The sequence below is a fragment of the Aquarana catesbeiana genome, linkage group LG13 (assembly GCF_042186555.1).
Source record: "Aquarana catesbeiana isolate 2022-GZ linkage group LG13, ASM4218655v1, whole genome shotgun sequence".
Classification (NCBI taxonomy): domain Eukaryota; kingdom Metazoa; phylum Chordata; class Amphibia; order Anura; family Ranidae; genus Aquarana; species Aquarana catesbeiana.
In genome coordinates this window covers 60304414-60319595 of record NC_133336.1, presented here as the reverse complement: position 1 = coordinate 60319595, position 15182 = coordinate 60304414, and the positions used below count along the sequence as shown (strand labels likewise).

At 44.1% G+C, this 15182-nt stretch overlaps 1 protein-coding gene across 6 annotated transcripts in view; it reads left to right on the top strand.

Moving 5' to 3' along the window:
- The window catches only part of SYNE2 (spectrin repeat containing nuclear envelope protein 2), a 582128-nt gene that overhangs the window by 219483 nt on the left and 347463 nt on the right, over window positions 1-15182 (top strand). For 5 of the 6 annotated variants that reach the window (XM_073609718.1, XM_073609720.1, XM_073609719.1 and 2 more), the window contains exons 36-39: window positions 960-1066; window positions 1161-1482; window positions 5179-5343; window positions 7282-8055. In XM_073609718.1, coding sequence (XP_073465819.1) covers window positions 960-1066; window positions 1161-1482; window positions 5179-5343; window positions 7282-8055 — 1368 coding nt within the window. The remainder of the gene's footprint in view (window positions 1-959; window positions 1067-1160; window positions 1483-5178; window positions 5344-7281; window positions 8056-15182) is intronic. The other variant, XM_073609721.1, reaches the window with a different exon arrangement.

Genomic DNA, 15182 nt, shown 5'->3' with positions numbered 1-15182 from the left:
CCCCCATGTTGAGGGCATGCGGCCTGGTACGGTTTAGGAGGGGGGGGGGCGCTCGCTCGTCCCCACCCCCTTTCCTGACTGGCCGGGCTGCGTGCTCGGATTGGGGTCTGGTATGGATTTTAGGGGGGACCCCACGCCGTTTTTTCGGCGTAGGGGGTTCCCCTTTATAATCCATACCAGACCTAAGGGCCTGGTATGCCCCATGCTCACCGCAATAGGAAAATCTGTTTTTCCTATTGCAGCGAGCGCGAGATGCAATACCCTGCCCTCGCGTCGCATCTGGTCCGTCGGACCAGCACACAGACGAGCGGACTTTCCGCCCGAAACTGAGTCCGGCAGATAAATTTAAAACAGGTTTCAAATCTTGGTCCGGCGGACTTTGGGGAAAAAGTCCGCCGGAAAAGTCCGCTGGCGCCTACACACGGGCGGATTGTCCGGCACACTCTGGTCCGCCGGACCAAGTCCGCCGGAAAGTCCGACCGTGTGTACGCGGCATTAGAGGGGGCAGCACCAAGCCTCTGTTGAGAAATTTTGAAAACTTTTCCTTTTTCTCTGTTCACCCCTGGACATCAGTCAGAAGACTCTTTACTTTTCAGTAAACCTGAAACCACCCATTAAGTGGTCTATAAAGTTAAAAAAGTAGCTTTGCATATAATGTAGACAGCACTCTGCATTCATTAGTTAATTGTAGCAGTAACATTCACTGAAACAATCACATGGCACAAAGGGCCAAAATGCCTTTTGGGTATCGTAAGGGCCCATGATGTCAAAATGTTGCCCTGTGCAAGGACCCACTATTCAGTACACAAAAGTAAACATCGTCTATGTTTCAAGCTAAAAGATTCATGATTACCATTACCATATGTCCAATATGCCAAGGCATTGATCTTCTTGATCTTGTGAAAACCTCCGTAGACTAGGTAAATTAAACCCAGGATATTCCTTTTTTGTTGGAACAGTGTGTAAATGGAGGGGCACAGACAGAAAGAGGAGATGAGTGTATGGATGAGACCCAGCTGAGTAACAGGCAACAAGATTCCACAGCTTTACCATCAGAACCACAGAGGTAACACATCATTTACAGTATCTACTTAGTGCTGCACATTACTGAAATACGTGAAACTTGTCTTCACAAGATTTTCATTTTCTGCATTAAACAGGATTGAATACAAAACTGAATTGCAGTCCAACCTGTCAGGAGTCCAGCAGAGTGAACAGTTAAGGACTCTCCATGCCAGACTGTCAGCATTGAAGAAGAGATATCAAAACCTAAACACTGAGATGCAGCCAGGGCAGAAAGAAAAGAGAAGCCAACAGGACAGCTTTATGCTTCTTCTCCAGGATGGTCATGAGCTTGGTGATTCACTGAAAGAGCTGAATGCAGAAATGATGGCTGCAGGCTCTGATGGGTCTCCCCAGGGTCAGAATAGTCAGTTGCTGGAAATTACACAGCTTTATGACGGTTTTATGCAAGAATTACAGGCAAGCTTCTTACATATTTTTTTTGTCACTTTCCTTTAATGTAAACCGATCATTGTATATAAATACATGAGGTGTAGGGGAAATAGGAGCGTCATGCCAATGAGTCCAAAAATTTATTATTTCAGCATAAATGTCAAAGGAGGAGATTTACTAAAACTGGAACACTCAGAATCTGGTGCAGCTGTGCATGATGGCCAATCAGCTTCTAACTTTAGCTTGTTCAATTAAGCTTTGGCAATAAAACCTGGAAGCTGGTTTCTATGCAGAGCATGCACCAGATTTTGCATGCTCCAGTTTTAGTAAATCTTCCCCGAAGTGTTTCTAGGACAAGTACATGACCCCTTCTTTAGTGTTCTGGAGATTAAATGACTTTCTAAGTAGTTAATAGATATAGGAGTAATTTTATATGGTATAAACGGCAGGCTTCAGCAGTTATTATTTGTAAAAACCAAGCCGCTGAAGCCAGTTTACATCCTATAAAATTACATCTGTCCTTCCCTCCTTCCATCGAATCCATCATTTAATCTCTACCAGTATTCTGAGCCCCGATTAGGGGGCTTGTTCTTATCCCAAGAACATATTGGCTTGTAACATTTTGACTTTTATGCTGAAATATATATTTTTACCTAAATTAATGGTGTGAGGCTTCTGATTCTCCAGTCCCTCCTGGATTTCGGCCACAGTACCTCTCTGTGTTTGCTATATTACCTTCATCACCTTGATTTGCAAACTTAGCTGTACTGGGATTTACAATAGTAGAAATAAGGGCATTGCAGTCAGCAATATCTGTTACAACATGTTAGCTGTCAGGATCATAATTTAGCTTTGCTTTTTAGTGGTTGCTTATGCAAATCAAATATGGGGCTGGTAATTCTGACTTCTTGCTGCATATTGTTGGTGTATAGCTGCTCACCAAGTACTGAACCTGTAGGAGGAGACCTAAAGCCAATTGAATTGAAGTTTCCAGAAGAAGCCAATGTGAAAGTTATTCAATTTTAAAGGTTCCCTTTAAAGTACCAATGTACATTTAGGGTCACCCATACTCTGGTTAAAATCCACATACTTGCACATCTGTTACATTTGTATAGGGCTTTCACACCCTCTGTGCTCTGTTGCTGCAGTTCACTGATTTGTGAGTTCCACCGTAGTTCAGTGACCTTTGACATGCAAAGCAACACAACTTCTTTTAAAGGGGTTGTAAAGATGTTTTTTTTTTTTTTTTAAAATAACAAACATGTTATACTTACCTTCACTGTGCAGCTCGTTCTGCACAGAGTGGCCCCGAACCTGGTCTTCTGGGGTCCCTCGGCGGCTGTTTCAGCTCCTCCCCGCAAGCATTTACCACCTTCATGCGAGCTCCCTATAGCCGCTCGCTGTATCACTCGGCCCCGCCCCCCGGCGCGCCGCGTCATCGGATGTGATTGACAGCAGCGCGAGCCAATGGCTGCGCTGCTTTCAATCCATCCACTGCAGCCAATCAGCGACCAGGCTGAGCTGCAATGAAGCTGACGAGGACGAGGAGCGAAGATTCGAGGCGTCAGGTAAGTAAAACGGGGGGGGCTGGGGCGGCGGTACTGTCAAAAGTTTTTTCACCTTAATGCATAGAATGCATTAAGGTGAAAAAATTTTTACCTTTACAACCCCTTTAAAGTGTATCTACAGTTAGAAGTTTTCTTTTCATAGAATATCTTTTTTTTTTTTTTTTTCTTTTTAGTCTGTGTCCCATTGGGGAGAATTTCGTTCTCTTCCTATGTAAGACACAACAGAAAGTAATGGAAACTCCCTCTTAGTTGTCACCAGAACAAGTGCCCCCATTGGAAGAATTCCTCTCTACTCTTTCTCCAGCGACAACTCAAATACATTGGATTTCTCATCTCTTTCTGTCTCGCTGACAGTGGTCACCAGGGCAAAAAAGAAGACAAATCATACAGACAAAATTAATAATGACCAACTCTGTGCTTACTAGTGCGATAATATTAAATACAAATAATATGAATGTTGAATAAATAAACAAGGTGTGAAAAAACAAGTGCTTGTTACACCATAAATTAGTGCTTAATGGTGCTTGTTACACCATACATAGTGTCTTAATCAACATAAAAAAAAATGCTTAGTGCTCAATATAAAGTATCCTGCTTTTTTAAATTAAAAAAATTAATAAATAATAAATAATGAAAAAAAGTTCTCTTTGGCACTCTAAATAGTGCGTGCAAATAATGTCCAGCAGTGATAATAAAACAATGCGTGCAGGTGGTGTTCAGCTCTGACAACAATTCAACAGCATGCCGAAGATATCCTGAGTGCTGCAAAACATGCTCCTGTGCTCATTCGTGACCCCCTTAAGCTAATGTGCTCACCTCAGAGCGTGTGACTCAGCTTCTACCCTGAGTCCAAATACGCTTTGGAGCCACCCCTGGGCTCAGTCTCAGTGTCTGCTGCACTCCTCCAGCTGGAAACAATGTGGCTCTATACATATAAATGAAGAGGAAAATATATAGTGTAATATAGTCAAAATACTTTTATTAAAAGAAAACGCTCCCCACACCGGGGTACTCACATGGCACTGGTGCGTCAGTGCACCATACTATAATGGCTTTCTATGCAAAATCACTGGATGTTTGGTGCGGTATGCTGTACTGGGACAGCGCTGGTGTAAAGTCCGTGTCAGTCTCTCCGTCCTGGTCCCTCTCCAAAGAAATAGAAAGCCGTTATAGTATGGTGCACTGACGCACCAGTGCCATGTGAGTACCCCGGTGTGGGGAGCGTTTTCTTTTAATAAAAATATTTTGACTATATTACACTATATAGTTTCCTTTTCATCTATATGTATGGAGCCACATGGTTTCCAGCTGGAGGAGTGCAGCAGACACTGAGGCTGAGCCCAGGGGTGGCTCCAAAGCGTATTTGGACTCAGGGTAGAAGCTGAGTCACACGCTCTGTGGTGAGCACATTAGCTTAAGGGGGTCACGAATGAGCACAGGAGCATGTTTTGCAGCACTCAGGATATCTTCGGCATGATGTTGGATTGTTGTCACAGCTGAACACCACCTGCACGCATTGTTTTATTATCACTGCTGGACATTATTTGCACGCACTATTTAGAGTGCCAAAGAGAACTTTTTTTCATTTATTTATTATTTTTTTCATTTAAAAAAGCAGGATACTTTATATTGAGCACTAAGCATTTTTTTTTTTTTTTTTATGTTGATTAAGACACTTTGTATGGTGTAACAAGCACTATTAAGCACTAATTTATGGTGTAACAATCACTTGTTTTTTCACACCTTGTTTATTTATTCAACATTCATATTATTTGTATTTAATATTATCGCACTAGTAAGCACAGAGTTGGTTATTATTTTGTTTTTGGGGTCACCCAAGCACAGCGCATAACTTGTAAATGTATCCTATGCACGTTATATGAAGCGTGATTGGCGCATGCAGCTGGAGGTAGCACAAGCAAGGCATAAGATCATTGTGGCTCACAGAATTTTTCCAATTTGAAATCATACAGACAGCAATACAAACATAAAAGTAATTCTAGTCCTACCCGACCCCGTCCAAAACTTAAAAATGAAAATAAAAAATTGCTGTAACCCAACCCTCTACCCAGTACCCTTGTATGGACTTCACCATGAAACACAAAACTACCTCTGGGATATGATCTGTCACTCATTTTTCTCTTCTGATTTACAGGATACAGTGCAGATACTGGAAAGCCATCTCGAAGAAGAACACCGCTATGACAGTCTCTCCAGTGCCCTAAATAACAAAATGACAAGTTTCTATGAAGAGCTTGTTAATTTTTCCGGCTCATCACGGGAAAACGCACCATGCGAACTGAAGAGGCAGAAATTACAGGTGCAATTTCTCTGAGATAATACATTTCTCCATAGAACATTGCTCAATTAGGAAGGCTCCTGGTTCTATAACCTTTCAAATACGCTTTATTCAGGAAGAAAATTGTCTTGAAACAGGGCTAGTTAATTTTTTTTTTTTTTTTTTGCCAGAGAAGCCCTTTTGCAATGCAACTCGGGTCATTCATCACTACGAAGGAAACTAGTAATAGGTTCACAAAAGGAGATTCTAATGTCTTATATTTGTAGAAAGGAACATGGGAAGAAATCCTCCAAAACTCCTCTGAGATAGGGCAGTTATCCTCTTAAGCTATTCAGGTGGGCCCTACACGCTTATGAAGAATGTAGAACTAGTAGTTCATGAAGAACTAAAATCCTGCAAGCAGCCTTTTATAATGCCTTCCTCATTCCCTTCACTTTTCTAACTTGCCTTTTTTTTATTTGTGTCTGTGCCTTCCTTTTTTCTTTTTTTTTTTTTTTTTTACCTATTTGAATGTTATACCCCCATTTTAAAAATGACTGCTCCATTAGATACTATAGCATTTATCTATTTTTTTTTTGTTTCCTCTGCATGCTTTTTCCCATTTTTTTTGTCTGTTTCTTTCGCTTTGTCTATCTAACTGAACCTCTACCTTTCAATTCTATCTGTCTGGTTACAAAAAGTAGCCTGTTATCAAACTTGTTTTTGTATGTGTAAAAAAACAAAAACAAAAAAATCCAAAAAACTAAACTATCTTTTTACTTTGTATTTTTTTTTGTTCTTGTTTCCCTTACTGTTTTTCAATTCCTTCTCCTGTCTTCTTTTTTTAAATGTTCCTCTCTTATCTTCCACTCCATTTTCCACTGGGGCTGAATGAAACCTAGAAGTCAGGCAACCAATATGGCCAAAGTATTACCTTGTTCACTACCTCCGTATGGTAAACCTGTCAAAACAAAAACTTGCAATAAGGGTTAAAAGCAGCCACTTATAGGTGAAAGCTGAAGTCCATACTTATATAATAATGCCCTTCTAAGTTTTGGAGTTCTCATGAAGGTTGAGCAGATAGTCTAGTACCTCTAGGGAAAAGTACTTCTTCAGGAGGAGAGGAGCAGGGGTTTTCTCAGCTAAGCACACTCTCTTGCATGCACACTTGAACAAAGGGTAGTTGGATTCCAGGAAGTAAATGCTACATTTATCATTTGCCTTACTCAAGAAGGCCATGGCTGCAAATGCTAGAGGGGTGGTTTTCAAAAGGAATTTCCCCAAAAATAAAGCAAAGAGACATGGATGGATGGTATTGCTTTGAGTATTAAAAATTAATTAAAGGAGTTGCAAAGGCAGAAGGTTTTTTATCTTAATGCATTCTATTCATTAAGATAAAAAAAAAACTTTTGTGCCTAGCAGCCACCCCAGCACCCCCCTAATTACTTATCTAAGCCCCATCTCTCTCCAGTGATGTCCATGAATGTCTAAGCCATCCGAAACACTCCTCCTAATTGGCTGATACACAGCAGTGTCGCCGCCATTGGCTCCTGTGGCTGTCTATCAAAGTTAGTAAGCCAATCAGGAGAGAGGGGGCAGGCTGGGTCAGGGCTCCGTGTCTGCATGGACACACGGAGCTGTGACTCGGCTCCAGAGCACCCATAGGAAGCTACTGACTGTGAAGGCACTTGATAGGAGGGAGGGGCCAGGAGCAGCAAAGAGGGACCCAAGAAGAGGAGGATCCAGGCTGCTATGTGCAAAACCAACTGCCCAGAAGAGATAAGTATAACATGTGTGTTTTTTTTGTTTTTTCTTAAAAAAAAACAAGACTTTACTATCACTTTAAATAGTGTTTTTGGTTTGTGGTGCTCAGATGCAATGAAGATCCACTTTAAGAACTATAATTTAAAAACATTTTTTATAATCAAAAAAAGGTTTTGTTATTTTATATAATACCATCTTCTCCTTTTTCCCCTCTAGGAGCTACGCAATCAGTATAAAGTCTTACAGAAGGACTTCTCTGAGGTGATTCGGGTAGCAGAAGGTGTGAAGCAGAGCACCTCTTCCCCGCAAGCCATACGAATCCAGGAGGCTCTGGACATGCATCACTGCAAAATGAGAGGTGGTTTGGAACGACTTGACTATCTGAAGGAAGCAATAGAACAACATCCCCTGGTTCATAAAAGCAAGAAAAAGGAACCTAAGAAAGGGACAAAGAAAAAAACAGGACACGCTATACAATCCATATTAGAACCATCATTACAACCTGTGCAACTTGCTGAAAAGCACACAGTGTCGCCTACAGCTGAGCCTTTGGTGGAAACTGGGAAGGCTGCAGTAGAACCTTCAGTTCAGCCAGCAGTTGATTTATCAGCACCTGCATCAGAACCTCCAGTACTTCCTAATGTTGAGTTGCTAGTTCAACCTTCAGTCCAGTCTGCTAGTGAGCTTCGGATAAAACCTGAAACATCTTGTGAAGAAAAGCTACCGCTAGATCCTGTTTTAAAACCTGCTTGGCTGTCAAGGTTGCAAACCACATCCAAGTCATCAGTGTACCCAGAGTCATCAGTGCAATATGGAGGGGAAGCTTCAGTGGAGCCTTTAGTGCAACCATTGGCAGAGCATTTTACCCATCCTGACAGTCTCTCCAGTGCCCTAAATACCAAAATGGCACGTTTTTCTGAAGAGCTTCTTAATTTTTCCGGCTCATCACAGGCAAACACAGCACGTGAACTGAAGAGGCAGAAATTACAGGTGCAGTTTTCTAAGATCATACATTACTCCATAGAACATAGCACAATTGGGAAAGGCTCCTGGATCTTATAACCTTTCAAATACACTTTATTCAGGAAGAAAATTGTCTTGCAACAGAGCTAGTTTTTTTTTTTTTTTTTGCCAGAGAAGCCCTTTTGCAATGCAACTTAGGTCATTTATCACTAGGAAGGAAACTAGTAATAGTCACAAAGTTAGATTCTAATGTCTTATGTATTGTGGAAAGGCACATGGGGGAAGTCCTCAAAAACTCCTCTGGGCAGTTATTCTTTTAAGTTATTCAAGTGGGCCTTACACATTGATGTCTATCACTTTCACGTAGAACTAAAATTTTGCAAGCAGCCTTTTATAATACCTTCATTCCCTTCAGTTTTTTTAATTTAAGTTTTTTTTAATTAAGTTTTTTAACTTGCCTTTTTTTGTTTGTGTCTGTGTCCTCCTTTTTTGAATGTTCTACTCCCATTAAAAAAAAAAAACTTCTCTTTAAATAGTATACTATTTTTTTTTTAAATCTTTTATGGTCTCTTCTGCATTATCTTTCCTATTCTTTCTTCAGTTTTTGTATCTTACTCTTTGCGTTTCTAACCGGTCCTTTACCCTTCTATTCTATTAGCGACTGTACAGTTTAAAGCATCCCTGCTCTTCTGCTGACAGCTTGATGAAGAGCAGGGATGCTTGAAACTATACAGTCGCTACTGCTGTCATTTATACATGTTATTGCACTTTGCAATTAAAGGACGTTATTTTTGCAGATTGTAGCCTTTGTTTTTGATATTGATTCAAGGTGTTTGACCGGGAGCCCACCATTGATACAGTCTCTGCCATTCAATTGGAGACAAAGAAGGCGACTCACTCTATCTACCTATCTACCTATCTACCTAGCTATCTAGCTATCTAGCTATCTATCTAGCTATCTAGCTATCTATCTAATCATCTTGGGTAAAATAAGTATTGAACAGGTCACCATTTTTCTAGGTAAATTTCTAAAGGTGCTATTGAGATGAACTTTTCATCACATGTCGGTAACAACCTGTGCAATCCATACATACAAAGACAAAACAAATAAGTTCAGAAATAAAGTTGTGTAATAAAATGGAATGACACAGGGAAAAAGTATTGAATGCGCTAACTGAAATTTGTTTAATACTGTACAAAATTCTTTGTTGGTAATGACAGCTTCAAGTCGCATGCATTGCTCAGGTGTGACATTGGCCCGTTCTTCCACACAAACCGTCTTCAAATCTTGAAGGTTCAGCGAGCCTCTTCTATGAACTCTGATCTTTAGTTCATTCCATAGATTTTCTATTGGAGTCAAGTCAGGTGATTGGCTTGGGCATTCTAGCAGCTTTATTTTCTTTCTTTGAAACCAATTGAGAGTTTCCTTGATTTTGTGTTTGGGATCGTTGTCTTGCTGAAATATTCACCCTTGTTTCATCTTCATCATCCTGGTAGAAAGCAGCAGATTTTTATCAAGAATGGTACATTTTTCCATTCATCCTTCCTTCAACAATATGAAATTTGCATGTACTGTATGCTGAAAAACAGCCCCACCATGATGTTCCCATCTCCAAACTTTACTGTTGGTATGGAGGTGTTTTTGGGGTGATGTGCAGTGCCATTTGACCTCCAAACATGGTGTGTATTATTGTATCCAAGAGTTCAATTTTGGTCTCATCTGACCAGACTATATTCTCCCAGTATTTCACAGGCTTGTCTAAATGTTGTGCAGCAAACTTTAATCAACATATTTTTTCTTCAGCAATGGAGTCTTGCATGGTGAGCGTGCATACAGACCATGGTGGTTGAGTGCATTAGCTATCGTTTTTATTGAAACAAGTGTACCTGTTAATTCCAGGTCTTTCTGAAGCTCTCCACACATGGTCCTTGGCTCTTGGACAACTCTTCTGATAATTCTTTTCACTCCTCTATCAGAAATCTTGTGAGGAGCACCTAGTGGTGGCTGGTTTATGGTGATATGATGGTTCTTTCCTATTCGGGATTATAGCTCCAACAGTGCTCACTGGAACATTCAGAAGCTTAGAAATCCTTCTGTAACCAATGCCATCAGTATGAAACAATAAGGTTCCAAAGGTCTTGAGAGAGCTCTTTGCTTTTACCCATCATGAGATGTTTCTTGTGTGACACCTTGGGAATGAGATACCTTTTTATAGGCCATCAGTTGAGACTGAACCAGCTGATATTAATTTGTACTGAGAAGGGCAGGATTGCTTTCTAATTACTTATAGATTTCAGCTGGTATCTTGGCTTTCCTTGCCTTTTTGCAATTCCCTTTCTTCATGTGTTCAATACTTTTTCCCTGTGTCATTTCATTTTATTACACATAACTTAATTTCTGAACTTATTTGTTTTGGTTTCTTTGTATGTATGTATTCCATGGGTTGTTACTGACTCGTGGTGAAAGTTTCATGTCAGTAGCAACTTTAAAAATATTTTTACCTAGAAAAATGGTGACGCGTTTAATACCTATTTTACCTGGTGTGTGTGTATGTATATGTGTATACATACTGTACATATGTTCACTGCCTCTTTGTGGTGAACCTGTCACAACAGTTATAAACTAGCCCATTCTTTACTTTTTTCAGCCTGACTGCATAACAGACAAAATAAAATAAAAACTCTGTGTTGCGCTATGAAAATATCAATGCCTATATAGTGCATATCACAAAATGGCTAAATACTTAAAAATAATGTGCACTAATGAAGATATAAATAATAGTGAAAAAGCATCAAGTGCATGAGATATTGTGAATATATATTATAAAAATGAATAGTTCATAAGTAAGTCCTATAGATGAAAAGTGCAAAATCGGAGTCCTACATGTGAATGACTGCCTTCAATCAAGAAGAGAAGGGCAACTCTAAATCATAAAGATTCCTCTTCCATAGACACCTCTGTGCACCACACCACTAGTGACACTTATAGCCGCTTACCAGAGAGCTAGACCTCAAATTATAAGAGGTCAGCGCTTGTAAGGAAAAATCCAGAGCATGGATGGATGCAGGGCCGGATTAACATAGGGGCTGATGGAGCTGCAGCTCCAGGCCCCTGCCTTAAAATCGGCCCTCCCAGTCAGCAGTATAAGCCTGATTTCTCATGTCCATAAACTTCTCTGAGACAGGAGAAGCTGTGTGTAAATGTAGGGGTGTCTGGCTGCATCTGTGTTGGCTCACTGTGTTTATTACAATGTCAAAGTGCACAGTTCCCCCCCCTACACAAATGGCTCTGCCTTCCCCCTCCCCTCTCCCCTCTCTCTGTGTGCAGTGAAGGAGCCGTGTGGGCTGGGAAATTATGAACAGAGCAGCCGGCAGATAGAAGGTGAACAGATATGTGAGTGATAAGCTTCCCATCCAAGTGTGAGCTCAGTGACTGGACTCTTCTCTCCCTTCTCTCCCCCTCTTTTACCTTTATCTTCAGCAATGGCTCTTATAACTGCAGTCAATATGTAGACTCGGCTCCTTGTGCTTTTAGGTGGGTTCACACTGCTTTGCTGTGTTTTGGCCCATTGCTGGTGTATCCGCAGTTTTCCTGCGTTTTACCCACAGTCCTATTGATTTCTAAACTGCAGATACACAAGCAGTGCACCCAAACTGCAGCAAACCAGTGTGAGCCCAAAGGCTGTACACACAACCCTCTATAGAACTTGGTCTGATCAATACTCCTGGCATTCATTTTACACACAACCATACCATCCCAGATGAGGAGGGGTGGGGGCTCCAGGGATTTGTTTGACTATGCAGGTCCTGTCCCTTCTACCCATCCTGGAAGAGTCCTGGAGGGAGTGGCAGGCTGCTGGTGGCAAGTGGCACACTGTATCTGGTGGCAAGTGGCACACTGTATCTGGTGGCAAGTGGCACACTGTATCTGGTGGCAAGTGGCACACTGTATCTGGTGGCAGGCTGCTGGTGGCAAGTGGCACACTATCTGGTGGAAGGCTGCTGGTGGTAAGTGACACACTGTATCTGGTGGTAGGCTGTGGTTGGCAAGTGGCACACTGTATCTGGTGGTAGGCTGTGGTTGGCAAGTGGCACACTGTATCTGGTGGCAGGCTGCTGGTGGCAAGTGGCACACTGTATCTGGTGGCAGGCTGCTGGTGGCAAGTGGCACACTGTATCTGGTGGTAGGCTGTGGGTGGCAAGTGGCACACTGTATCTGGTGGCAGGCTGCTGGTGGCAAGTGGCACACTGTATCTGGTGGCAGGCTGCTGGTGGCAAGTGGCACACTGTATCTGGTGGCAAGTGGCACACTGTATCTGGTGAAAGGCTGCTGGTGGCAAATGGCACACTATCTGGTGGCAGGCTGCTGGTGGCAAGTGGCACACTGTATCTGGTGGCAAGTGGCACACTGTATCTGGTGGCAGGCTGCTGGTGGCAAGCGGCACACTGTATCTGGAGGCAAGCTGCTGGTGGCAAGTGGCACACTATCTGGTGAAAGGCTGCTGGTGGTAAGTGACACACTGTATCTGGTGGTAGGCTGTGGTTGGCAAGTGGCACACTGTATCTGGTGGCAGGCTGCTGGTGGCAAGTGGCACACTGTATCTGGTGGCAGGCTGCCGGTGGCAAGTGGCACACTGTATCTGGTGGTAGGCTGTGGTTGGCAAGTGGCACAATGTATCTGGTGGTAGGCTGCTGGTGGCAAGTGGCACACTGTATCTGATGGCAGGCTGCTGGTGGCAAGTGGCACACTATCTGGTGGAAGGCTGCTGGTGGTAAGTGACACACTGTATCTGGTGGTAGGCTGTGGTTGGCAAGTGGCACACTGTATCTGGTGGCAGGCTGCTGGTGGCAAGTGGCACACTGTATCTGGTGGTAGGCTGTGGTTGGCAAGTGGCACACTGTATCTGGTGGCAGGCTTCTAGTGGCAAGTGGCACACTGTATCTGGTGGCAGGCTGCTGGTGGCAAGTGGCACACTGTATCTGGTGGCAGGCTGCTGGTGGCAAGTGGCACACTGTATCTGGTGGTAGGCTGTGGTTGGCAAGTGGCACACTGTATCTGGTGGCAGGCTGCTGGTGGCAAGTGGCACACTGTATCTGGTGGCAGGCTGCTGGTGGCAAGTGGCACACTGTATCTGGTGGCAAGTGGCACACTGTATCTGGTGAAAGGCTGCTGGTGGCAAATGGCACACTATCTGGTGGCAGGCTGCTGGTGGCAAGTGGCACACTGTATCTGGTGGCAAGTGGCACACTGTATCTGGTGGCAGGCTGCTGGTGGCAAGTGGCACACTGTATCTGGTGGCAAGCTGCTGGTGGCAAGTGGCACACTATCTGGTGGAAGGCTGCTGGTGGTAAGTGACACACTGTATCTGGTGGTAGGCTGTGGTTGGCAAGTGGCACACTGTATCTGGTGGCAGGCTGCTGGTGGCAAGTGGCACACTGTATCTGGTGGCAGGCTGCCGGTGGCAAGTGGCACACTGTATCTGGTGGTAGGCTGTGGTTGGCAAGTGGCACAATGTATCTGGTGGTAGGCTGCTGGTGGCAAGTGGCACACTGTATCTGATGGCAGGCTGCTGGTGGCAAGTGGCACACTATCTGGTGGAAGGCTGCTGGTGGTAAGTGACACACTGTATCTGGTGGTAGGCTGTGGTTGGCAAGTGGCACACTGTATCTGATGGAAGGCTGCTGGTGGCAAGTGGCACACTGTATCTGGTGGCAGGGAGCTGGTGGCAAGTGGCACACTGTATCTGGTGGCAAGTGGCACAATGTATCTGGTGGCAGGCTGCTGGTGGCAAGTGGTACACTGTATCTGGTGGCAAGTGGCACAATGTATCTGGTGACAGGCTGCTGGTGGCAAGTGACACACTGTATCTGGTGGCAGGCTGCTGGTGGCAAGTGGCACACTGTATCTGGTGGCAAGTGGCACAATGTATCTGGTGGCAAGTGGCACACTGTATCTAGTGGCAGGCTGCTGGTGGCAAGTGGCACACTGTATCTGGTGGCAGGCTGCCGGTGGCAAGTGGCACACTGTATCTGGTGGTAGGCTGTGGTTGGCAAGTGGCACAATGTATCTGGTGGTAGGCTGCTGGTGGCAAGTGGCACACTGTATCTGATGGCAGGCTGCTGGTGGCAAGTGGCACACTATCTGGTGGAAGGCTGCTGGTGGTAAGTGACACACTGTATCTGGTGGTAGGCTGTGGTTGGCAAGTGGCACACTGTATCTGGTGGAAGGCTGCTGGTGGCAAGTGGCACACTGTATCTGGTGGCAGGGAGCTGGTGGCAAGTGGCACACTGTATCTGGTGGCAAGTGGCACAATGTATCTGGTGGCAGGCTGCTGGTGGCAAGTGGTACACTGTATCTGGTGGCAAGTGGCACAATGTATCTGGTGACAGGCTGCTGGTGGCAAGTGACACACTGTATCTGGTGGCAGGCTGCTGGTGGCAAGTGGCACACTGTATCTGGTGGCAAGTGGCACAATGTATCTGGTGGCAAGTGGCACACTGTATCTAGTGGCAGGCTGCTGGTGGCAAGTGGCACACTGTATCTGGTGACAGGCTGTCGGTAGCAAGTGGCGCACTGTATCTGGTGACAGGCTGTGGTTGGCAAGTGGCGCACTGTATCTGGTGAAAGGCTGCTGTTGGCAAGTGGCACACTGTATCTGGTGGCTGGCTGCTAGTGGCAAGTGGCACACTGTATCTGGTGGCAGGCTGCTGGTGGCAATTGGCACGTTGTATCTGGTGGCAGGCTGTGGGTAGCAAGTGGCACACTGTATCTGGTTGCAAGTGGCACACTGTATCTGGTTGCAAGTGGCACACTGTATCTGGTTGCAAGTGGCACACTGTATCTGGTGGCAGGCTGCTGGTGGCAAGTGACATGCTGCATCTAGCGGCAGGCAACTGTGGAAAGTGATACGCTACATCTGGTGGCAGGCTATGGGTGGCAAGTGACAAGCTGCATCTGGTGGCAAGTGACAAGCTCAGGTCCCACTAATTCTGCACGATGGTGAGTTGAACTATTTCACTATATATTACGATGTAGTAACTGAAATAATGGAATTTGATCATCCTGACACCATATCAAGCATGGTGTCAGGATGATTGATTTTAAGTACTAACACCAGCCATTTGCCTGACAAATCACCTCCACTGCCGATTTC